The sequence below is a fragment of the Stegodyphus dumicola genome, chromosome 10 (genome assembly GCF_044657685.1).
Source record: "Stegodyphus dumicola isolate Sdum_Otavi_A_Nest chromosome 10, ASM4465768v1".
NCBI lineage: Eukaryota > Metazoa > Arthropoda > Arachnida > Araneae > Eresidae > Stegodyphus > Stegodyphus dumicola.
The window spans coordinates 170,423,818-170,435,759 of NC_140777.1; the positions used below are offsets into that span (position 1 = coordinate 170,423,818).

Here is an 11,942-nt window from a genome sequence, read left to right on the forward strand (position 1 = left end):
TTAAGGAACAACGCAATCATCAACATTAACTGAAATAAATAATTATTTAGCTTATACGTCGATTATACATAAAATGCGCGCGCGAAAACGTATTCTGCACTTGCGCAAACTCATATGCGCAGTCGTAAAAGGTCTTACGCGCACGCGTGAACGCCTCTGCGCATGTGTCAACGCGGCGCATGCGCAGAAAGTTTTTAGTTTTGATGTCCGGATTATAGATCATTCCGAATTATGGGTGTCCGAATTAACGACTTTTGACTGTATTTGAAAAAGGGCTTATTGTTGGTGCTCATTTAGCAAGAGCCTCAATTTCAAAGACAGCAAATCTCACTGGATTCTCAAAAGACATATCAAAGGTTTTAAAAAGTTGGTATAACAACCTGCAGTCCTTCTAGAAGATGTAACTGCGATTCGAGCACAGTTTTCCAAGAGAGTGATCGTCGGCATCTCCAATGAATTGTACAGCAGATCGGGGACTGTAGTGTGTTTCAACTGATACAGATCGTCAGCCAAGGCTATCTTCCCAACCGATTTCAGCTGGAACCATGCACAGAGAATTGCAGAGGTTGGGAATGCATAGTTGGTTGCCTGTGAGAAAAACCATTGATTTTTGCCGTCATTGCAATAATTTGTTTGCAGTTGTGTTGGGAAAAAAGACACTGGACATCTGAGGATTGGATACTGGTAATGTGGTCGGATGAATCACGCTACACCTTATTTTGCGCAGATGGAAGATGTCAAATTTGGCGAGAACCCGATGAATCCATTTTGCTTAACTAGCACTGCGCAAGGGTCTGGTGGGAGTATCATGATATGGAGTATGTTCTGCTGGCATAGGAGTGGTGCCTTGTTATTCCTCGAGGGCAAACAGCCATGAAATAACTAGATATACTGACAGATCAAGTGCACCCTGCAATGCTGCATTTTTGCCCTGATGGTGACGGATACTTCATGGATGATAATGCAACTATACATAGTGCGAGAAGGGTTCAAAATTCATTCGCTGAACATCAGTGTGACTTCCAACACCTTCCCTGGCCATCACATAGCCCATATCTTAACTTTTTTGCATCAAAGTCGCCCCAAATGGCCAAACATTCAGACATCGGCTGGAACGTCCGAAACGCCTGAATAATTTCCTATCCAGTGCTTTCCCCCATCACGTTACTGCATTACTCATTGCTTTCAGGTGTTGTTAAATCACATGTCAATCATTCTTTTGAAGCTACTAAAAGTAGCTTTCTTGTTTCCTTTGTTCCTTCCTTTCCTTTGTTTACTGTCCGTGTTTAGCTTTTGATGCCTGAAGTTGCAATCCCGTCCCAAGGGACTTCACACAGTGTCAAAGCGTCGAAGAAAGAAGTTCTCGCTTTACTTAAGTAAGGCTATTGTTAGCGCTGTAATATTCAAGTTGTCATGGGGGAAGGTAAAGCATTCCAGGAGAAATTCTTAGATACAGGCGTTTTTGATGTTTGGGGAATTGAGATTTTGCCCTCTCTCGATGCGAAAGAGTTAATCCCATAGAAAGTGTATGGGTATGGTGGAAAGGTGCATCTGACAGCACTGTCCTCTTTCTTCCATCTAATTTACAAGATTTGAAAAGTTGCACAGCCAATGCATAGTTTTCTTTGGATGTAAATGCACTTCAGAAGCACACAGACTCAATGCTCAGAGAAGTTATCCGTGTGAAAGGTGGTCCAAATAAAATATTGCTCTTGGGTTTTTTTATTCATTGGCCAGTGTGTATATCAAATAAGCCAGACCAAATCTTGGGCTTACATTATTCATGTTTTAATTGGTTACACATAAATTCACATTAGAATTCATGAATATATGTCTGAATTGTAAATACAGGTTAGTGTCTTTTCTATCCAAATGTTCCATTATCAAACATAATAAACGTTGGAATAATCACAAAAATGTTGCTGTGACTAAATTTTATGATAAATTCCTATATCTGAATAGTTACATTTAGGGAAATTGCTGTTTTACAGGACATTCAACATGGATGAATTCAAGCGAGTTTACAGTAATGAAGATGAAAGTGTATCTGTGAAGCACTTTTGGGAGAAGTTTGATCCTGAGAATTATTCGATTTGGTATTGTGAATATCTCTATCCTCAAGAACTCACTCTTGTTTTCATGAGCTGTAATCTTATTTCAGGTAGGTAATTTTTCTTTGTCTATTACTAAAAATGTAGCTTACAAAAACAAAAATTGTAATAAATAAATCTAGAAAGATATTTAATTATTTTAAAAGTTGTGAATACATATTTTGATTTAAAAAGAAAGTTGTTTTTATTAGGAACTTTTAATTTTTTAACTTTTATCCTTAGGTATGTTCCAGAGACTAGATAAATTAAGAAAGAATGCTTTTGCAAGTGTCCTCCTCTTTGGTGAAGATAACAATAGCACCATTTCAGGTATTTGGGTGTGGCGTGGACATGAGTTGGCTTTCAAGGTAATTACACATTTATAGTTTTAAGTGTGGTGCCATTTTTGTTTTGTTTTGGTTGCCTCATTCTGCTCCTATTTTAGTCAGGTTGTCAGCAAAAATTAAATTTGCATTTTTCTTGTTTTAATGCATAATTTAGAATATACAGGATGGTCATAATATCCTGTCATGCACAATGATCACGGCTGTTGGTGCAGGCACTAGAGATGTGTATCCATGTGTAGATAGATTGGTGCCAGTGCCATAGACATGCAGATAGGTGTTCGAGATATGTTTCCTTATGTAGGTGGGGCTTAGGAAAGACATTTGCATTTCGCTCTGTGCAGTTTTAATATGAAGGATGTCATTTTTCAACTTGTTATCCATTTCAAAAGCCATTCATGAAAAATTACTAATGTCATCTATAACTCTGAATTACACTTATAGTCCATTGGTAAACTCTATTTCTCAAAAACATAAGGTATTTCTTCCGATTACTAAAAATTTTTTAACTGTAAATATTGATTGATGCAACATAAAACAAGCACAGTCAATAATAGTATGCATCCTTTAGAGCTTCTAATTTTAAATAAATATGCATGTAAAAGCAATGCACAATAGTACAGGGGGGTCATAAAAACTTACCTGATATATGAACCCCCTAGCGGTCTATCTGCTTGAGCAATCGAAATGAAATTTCAAATATTGTTATTTGAAGGTATGTGCTTGAGATTGAGGTGATTTAAAACAGGTTTTCAAAGGATGTGATACCCCATCAGTGGGTGCTGGATTTGTCCATCAGGGCAATAGCCAGTCCAGAGGCAAATAGGGGGCATTTAGAATGTTAAAAGAATAGTCATGGCATACCTACCTATTTATGAAAATAATATGATAAATACTTGGAAAATACTGTTTTCATGAATAAACATATTACGCAGCTATCTAAATTTTCTATTTGATTGTTATTGTGTAAATAAGCATTAAAAATTGTAATTTGGATTATGTATAGGTATACCTAATTCAGTTCAAGTCTTTGCAAGTTGGCAAGCAAAGTTGCAAATCATGTAATCAAGCATGTTTTGACAAAAATAAGCAATTTGTATAGTTTAACTATGGCATTTGGACTGATTCGTTCATGAAATAGGATGGATGGAGATTAATCATGTGGTAGGGATTTTTCAGTTTACTTTCACTGTTCAAAGAGCATAGATGTAAGGAAGGAGAATGTTAGTTTGTAAGTTATGTAAATATGCTAATCATCATTTGTAATTAACTGTTTGGTTTCATTGTTTAATTTTGCGCATTTATTTACATATTGGTAAAAATATGAGTATTTTCAAAACTTAATTTTGCTATATACATAATTTTATGATAAAATAATATTACACAAATAGTTATAATTATTTTATTGCACTTTATTGTATAATTTTCATTATTTGGTACGTTTCCATTTTGCCGGTGCAGGTGATAAAGTCGCCAAAAATGGGACAACTGATGCTAAACAGAATATCCTCGCTGGTAACCTTTTATGCCTAATTTTCAAAATAAGTTGCAGCCATTTCTTATCAGATTGTTTGTTTCTTTCAATACTGGCATACAATTATTATTACCTAGAATTTTTACCAGATAGTTCAATTATATGTTCTAAGGTCATTCACAGTAATTAAGTCAATTAGGATGCAATCATACCGTTCACCCGAAGGCGAAAATATAGAAAATTCAAAGGTCAAGGGTTAAATTCATAAATTCTAATGAGAATGCACTAGCGAAGTAAATCACTGGTTTTACATAATTTCTGAGTAAGCTATTCGTACGAATTAAAATTCTTGCATTTAAACTTCTATTCCATATTAAGATTTAACTTGAAATTAATGTAGATGATTACTGAGAAAATTAGATTTTTGCAGCGTAGTTTACGTGAGATGAGATCACTTGGAGGTCACATGTTATGAACCGGCGAATCAGGATGCTGTACCATGAAAGCATAGTAAATTCTTAAATTAATGTCTTTTTACAAAATTTGGATATTAAAGTGTTTATGCCTTCAAAATAAAAAATTCTTAGAACTAACATTTGGTAACATTTTTTATGTGTATACTGTGTGTTGTCGCCAATAGAGTCTGCTTTGCGAGATTTGTGCCGGTGAAACGGGAAAAGTACCCATTATTTCATTATTACAATGAATTCTAATATAATGACTATTATAATTGATTATATAATAATTTTAAAGTAATAAATAATTATTCTAATTATATTGAAATTAATATTTATTATGTTTATCTTTGAGCTAAAGTATATGTATATTAATAAGCATTGCAAAAAAAAAATTCTTACTTAGTTATGATAATTATGTGATAATAAATTATTATTAGTTATTTACTTAATTATGTTTAATAAATATTATATTTCTTTAAAATCTATATGCATTTTGGGAAAAAAAGAACAGAAAAAGTTCTTGTATAAAAGATCACAATATTGGAAAATATGTTAAAAATTATTTTTGCTGGATTTTTTTTCAAAGATTAGGATCTTCTAGGATCCAGGAAGATCCACCTCAAGTGAGGTGAAAAATAGTGTAAACTCTTGTGTGTTCCCCTGGCCCTGTGGCACATAATTAATACCTGTTCTGGATGATTCTAAGTGTTTGGCAGAATGTCAATCATGGTTGTTTTTGGCAAGAGCACAAGTGCACTTTCTTTGCAAAAAAGCAAAGGCATACATGTCAGTGCATGAGCAAGATCAAATTTATAAAAACCAGGAATAGCTCTAGGAATGTCTTATTTTTATTTATTTTGACAATAAATCTGTATTAGTGATAAGAAGCGTATTAGCGAAAAGATATTAAACAATTTTGCTTTATTTGATGGTTGTTTAAATTAATTTCTACTTTGTGATTCGTAATAGATATAGGCAATATACGACAGTATTTTGATATTTGGCAAAACTAATTATTATGGAAAAGAGGGTAATGTGTGTTTTTCTTTGTAAAGGGAGCAATGGCTCAGAAAAAGCTGGGAATCTGTCATTGAAAGAATAATACTCTCACAATTATGGTTACAAAATAAAAAAATTTGAAATTTTTGAATGGCATTTCCTGTGCAAATTGAATTCCTGTGCACGTTGAAAAACTATAAATGGCATTAGAACAATACACGTATGATGAAAATTTCAGCTGTAAAACATTTGTAAAGAACTAGTGACAACACATAGAGGAAGTGCATCGATGCACTTTGTATATTCACAGGAATAGACAGTAGAAATACCAGCTGCAGAACACAAAGCATTGCTTATGCTTTAATAAGTAGTGTCGGAAGACTTTCTGCTGTTCGAATATGCTAACAAGATGACATTTGCAGGGAAATAATGAGGTGAATTGATAAAGCTGTTTTATCTGAAATAGTGGTAGTTGTACAGTTTTTATATGCAACAATTAGTGGTTTATTTAGTATTTAAGTAGTATAATTATACTGTACTGTATGATAATTAAACTCATCTCTCTCATTCAGCAATTTTTGTCTTTTCTTTCTTTTGAGTAAATATAGTATGTATTTTGGAATCTTTTTGCATGCTGATAAGCTTATCTTACCACATAGTGTTTATCTGCTTCAAATTAGTAGTTCTTTGTGTGTATCTTTTGAAAGTATAGTCTTTTTGTATGTTGATGAGCTTATTTTATTTATTACATGGCATGTATTTCCTATCACTTCATAGTTTGTAGTGTGTATTGTTATGAAATGTCAAGACGCAGTAAGATGGCTTCCCCGCAAAGCAAGTTTAGGGTTGCTATAAAATGACAAAGGAAGGTAGGGTTGCCACATTTGGCGAGTAATAGCCCATTTGGCCATGGACGGATGGAGAATCTTCTGGAACGAATTCTTACCGGTTTAGCACAGAATGTTTTTGAACACAAACCAAAAGCTATATAAATCCTGCTGGCATGCGGTGCCAGTTAGTGTCTCGTCTAGCGAGTTAGTCCGTGGGGAGTCCATCGAGTTGACAGTCAGCGAGTACATTGAAAAAGTCTCTTAGTGCATCATCGAGAGAGTGTGCTGAGCTCCTGGGACGACTGAACCGAGGAGTCGGGAGCAGTTAGTGTATCATCAAGTGCATCACGAGTTGTAACATGGAGAGTCTCGAATACGTGGAGTTTCGAGAATGACCGAGCAGAGTTGGGAGCTGTACTCTGGTGCTTTGCAGTGAAGCTGTCTCCACTGGTATAGCTTGATAACCTGGAGGCTATGTCAGCATGTTTATAGTAGTTCTTTGGTGACTATAAACGTGTTATTGAAGTTGTTTTGAATAATACAGCCAATAAAGTGCGTTTCGATACTTCATCAAGTGTCGTTATTCACTCCAAATCCATACAAAGCCCGTACGAACGTGAAGGAAGAAAATAAGTTATAATTAAATGAGATATTGTTACATTAATTCTGAAAGCTGTTTTTACTGAAAATATTCATAAAAATATCTTTATAATTGCAGCTTTCTGAAGATTGGCAAATTGATTATGAATCATACAGTTGGAAGAAATTAGATCCATCCTCAGAAGAAACAAAGAAACTTGTTACTGAATATCTTTCTTGGAGTGGAGACTTTGGAGGGAAAAAATTCAACCAAGGCAAAATTTTCAAATAAATGTTACCATAGGACTATTAAATTTTTCATTTAAAAACATTCTGTGAATGAAATTGTTCTAATAAAAAGTTGGAAAGAAATTGATTATTTAATTAATATAACACGTTGTAAATAAATAACTTGCATATTGTTGCATCACATGGGGCTGTCCAACATTGTTAATCAGGAAATAAATTACTTAAAAAGCACAATATATAACTGGAAATAAGTTGAGGTGGATGTGAATATTGAGCAATTGCTCATTGACACACGAAATGGCGTGAAGTTTCTCAAATCACTCACTAGACTCATAATTAAGCTAATTGCAAAATATTGCTGATTTAACTTTCTGACCCATACTTATACTCTAGCATGGAATTTTCTGGAAGAACAATTGTAAAACTTTGAAAATGTTTTCTCTGCTCACATCATGCATTTTAGTTGAGCTATCTTTACAATTCCAATGGTATTGCACTCAAAAGAAATGTAATTCTATGTTAAAAATAAATACAATATATATGGATTCAGATCAAACACAAAATATCGACCCAAACAGATTCAGATATTTTACAGCATTACCCTCTCCTTAAGGACTGCATGTCCTGGGCAGTGTAATCTCCAAGACCAGGTGAAACTAATGCTCATTACCATGATATGGTACAAGTCTTTCATAGTGCACTGTATTAGATTTAGAAGGAGCTTTTTGTATGCATATCACTTATAAGCAATTATGCTATAGCAACTCATTTCATTTTCATCCAATCCAAACATTGGTATTTATTCATAAGATGTGTTGAATTAATTATTTTTAACATCTAAACAAAATCCACATTTTTTAAAACTGTCCAAGGATTGGCACACAAACTGTTCAAACTTGATATGTACCACAGTTTTCTCTTCATTCACGGTTTTTAGATTTGAGGATAGAGCCCATTCAGACACTGAGCAATATCAACTTGCAGCATGTTTGCTCTAATGTCTGCTAACTTGTGGGATGAAAAACCATCGATTTCTCCTTCCATTGTAAATGGATGCTATTTGAAGAATGTTGCTTTTCGACATATTTGTTGCCTTTTGAAATGGAAGCAAATGACACTGTTTTTATATAGATGTTTTCTTCCATTCATTGGCTACTGCAGTTATTGGCTTATGTGATATTTAAAAGTATGTATGGTAAAGGAATGTGTAAATACAATGTGCCTGTGGAAGCACAAACCTTATTTTATACATAGTTCTTTCTAAACATCAAACAGGAGAACAACAAACTATTGTATCACTATAATATACAAAAATATTGCAGAAAGTATCGTCAAAGCCCATAACATCCCAATGGAGTGGATGAAAGATTTATGGGTGAAAATAAGAGTTCTGGCTTCAGATCTGCTCACTTTTTAACTCCATAGGATTTAACCTAGATGGAGAAGACAGTTGGAAAGAGCCCTGTTAGCTGTATTTTATGAGCTTCATAGATACTCAAATCAAGGAATTCTTGTTCAAGGCAGATTTACTTTATTGTAACCTTGAGGGTTTGCATACTCTGCTTATTTACCAATAAGAAAACATAGTGATAAGATAAATATTCCCCTACTATGATTTATTTTTATAGGGCTATTTCCTTTTCCCATAATACTTCAAAGGCAAGCAATAGTTATCCATGGAACTATTGAACATTTATGAACTTGTCTGGAATTTTAACCTTGAGATCTTTGTTATATAACAGATATAATTGCAAATTTTTCACACCAACTTGCTTTATGAGGTACGTGTTTTTATTTACACATTTTAGCCACAGCATAAAAGAATAACTAGCAAAATTTTATTGCAGTACCAATACCCTTTTTGGCTTTGTTATGTAATAATGAAATGTCTGAAGTTCATAGTTTTATCTGTTGCCCAGCAGATCTGTAATTAATACATCTGTATATAGTTTATGTGCAATAAGTTTTATGCTTTATTTTGTGTATTGTCTGAAAATTTATAATCCTCTATCATAGAAAAATATAAAAACCATAAAAGCTGAACATGGTACATTAAAGTATTTATTATTCACTACTGAAATGACCAACATGTTTAATAGGATAGTTGAAACTAATGAACATTATTTAATTAGTTCACAGGTGGGTACTTTATTATGGAAAAATACTTAACCTATATTAAGTACAGATTATTTTAAATGTGATGCTAAAGAAAATCAACTTTTATTTATGTTACATGTAAAAGTCCTATACGAGAAACAGCAAATTCATCTAACAGTCCAATGAACAGAACATTTCTAAGGACTTGTTGCAGAACACATCCTTCATTTTGATAGAGCTTTAAGAAAAACATAGAACAATTAGTTCTGCTACTGGGATGAAATTGCTTTTAAGGTATAATATGATCAAAGAATTTATAAATTTTAGTTCTAAACCATTATCAGATTATTTGATATTAAGTTAATCTTCAAATTTTTTTTTAAAAATTGGAGCTTTTAACTATTTATGAATTATTGAATGTCAAAAGTTCACATAGCTTAATACTTGACATTACTTCAGTTTTAAGAATGACAAATATAATTAAAATTTATCTGCTAAATGATAGTTTTGCACATTAAATGTAAAATAATTTCACCAGCTACAGGAAGATTTTCCCATTAATCAAAGGCCCACTGTGGTAAAAATCACTGAACACTGGTAGTTCATTTAGGGTTCGAATCCCGGCGAATGGGTGTTTTCATGGTTTTCCCCATGTGTAACGTGTGCACGAGCCAGTTTCTATTAGAAAGTCCACAACGAAGGCATCCCTCCCCTTGGGTGCTTTGCCATAATGAAATAAACCAAACCTATAAATCATTTTTTAAAATAATATTTAATTAATAATTTAATTATAATATATATATATAATAAATTAATAATTTATTAAGAATAAAATTTTTTTAATGATGCACTTGATTTTATTCATTAAACACTAACTAGAGTAACAAATTGAATAAGCAGCTTTTTAAATAATAGATTCAATTATAACATACATCATCTATTTTATGTTAGTTTTTACTAGCCATCGCAGTTTACTACATGTTAAATGCTTGATTTTTTTTAACTACATAAATTAAAAAGTAAGGTATACTGAATGATCCAATCATTACTATGCACTTTTTCCTCCATAAAATTGCTGATATTATGTATTAACATAACCACTTGGGCACCAATAGCATGCCTTTACTGGTCTAGAGGGATTATGTTATACACTATGTTAACACTAGTTACTTTCTAGTGTTAACATACTATGTTAACACTAGAAAGACTGAAACTTAGTATATACCTATATTGCCCAAAAAAGAATAATGTGTAAAGAAATTTAACATTTTAAATATTTTTTGTTATTTACAGTTATATAACAAGTTATTAGTAAATATTAACAAGAAAAAATTACTTCACTTGGGGGAGAAAAAAGCAGTTTTATGCATTATTATTTGTACATTTTTTGCAAATGAAAGTGGAATTTTTTTTATGTGAACATCTTCCGCAAACATACTGTTACGAAATGTCCAGGTGTGCAAAACAAGTTTAGGGTTGCCATAAAAAGGCAGAGTTGTCATTATTGGTGACAAAATTGACGATATGCCATAGACTGATGGAGAACCTTCCGGAACGAATTCTTACCGGTTTAGCCCAGAATGTTCTGGAACACAAGCCGAAAGCTATATAAACCCTGCTGGTCCGCAGTCAGAGAGCGCAAGATAGTGTCTCGAGTTAGTCAGTTCGTGCGGAGTCGATCGAGTTGACAGCCGGGCAGCGAGTGTCGAGTGCAGTCTCTTTGTGTATCACGGTTACTGCATTGTTGAGAGAGTGTGTTGAGCTCTGGGAACGACTGAACCGAGAGTCGGGAGCTGAATTCTGTGTGTCATCGAGTACATTGCAAGTTGTAGCATGGAGAGTCTCGAGAGTACATGGAGTTCCGAGAACGACCGAGCAGAGTCGGAAGCTGTAGTCTGGTGCTTTGCAGTGAAGCTCTCTCCGTTATTGCCTGACAGTGTGAAAGCTGTGTCACTGATTGTTCCAGCATGTTTATAGTAGATCTTCGATGACTGTAAAAGTGTTTTGGAGCTGTCCTGATTAATATTGGCTAAATAAAGTGTGTTTCGATATTCCGTCAAGTGCTGTTGTCGTTATTCACTCCAAATCCCCACGAACCCCGTACGAATGTGAAGGAAGAAAATAATGTAACAACTGGTGTCAGAAAATAACGCAACAATACTTTTGACATTTTTCACATATATTATTTGTTTTGTTGTTGTGGCAAAGTCGTACTTGACAAATTTGCATAGCCTGTTGGCCCTTTCACACTCTTGAAAATACAAGTGGATGGTAACTGTCTAGAAATACCAACTATGTCAAATTTTCACTACACAGTACTATCAGCAGCTGTTTCGGTCTCCTGAAAGGTGTTTTCAGTTTCTTCATCAGAATCTTTTTGAACGACTTAACACCCTACGCCTTTTCCTGAGCGTATTGATGACACTTTCATTTTCATCATTAGTGATATAGGCTCTTCGCTATTTTCATTGTCAGATGTTTCATTTTGAATATAATCCGCTTCATCTTCAGATGATAATTCAGAATTTGTTGCATCTGACTTCATATCGGAGCACTCTTCACTTATGTTCGTTAGCTTTTCCAATAACTCACTTCTATTTCTTTCATGAATTTAGGGCACAAAAGAAATAAAATAAACAGTTTGTTAGAACAGGTATCGCTGTATAAAGATTCGAATAACAAGTACTACTTTAGCTAATTGAGAAATTGCAACATGTCAAGTATATGCACAAATCGACAATTTATCATTTACTTGTATGTTATCATGTGACTAATCGAAAAAAAATGAAAACTGTTTTTTCAATACAGAGCTGAACTGGTCA

At 33.7% G+C, this 11,942-nt stretch overlaps 1 protein-coding gene across 1 annotated transcript in view; it reads left to right on the forward strand.

Moving 5' to 3' along the window:
* Positions 1-7,146, forward strand: part of LOC118179533 (elongation factor 1-gamma-like) — a 48,930-nt gene extending 41,784 nt beyond the window's left edge. The window contains exons 8-10 of the mRNA XM_085825868.1: positions 1,992-2,161; positions 2,334-2,458; positions 6,914-7,146. Of these exons, the coding sequence (XP_085681994.1) occupies positions 1,992-2,161; positions 2,334-2,458; positions 6,914-7,066 (448 nt within the window). The 3' untranslated portion in view covers positions 7,067-7,146. The remainder of the gene's footprint in view (positions 1-1,991; positions 2,162-2,333; positions 2,459-6,913) is intronic.
* The last annotated feature ends 4,796 nt before the right edge of the window (positions 7,147-11,942 follow it).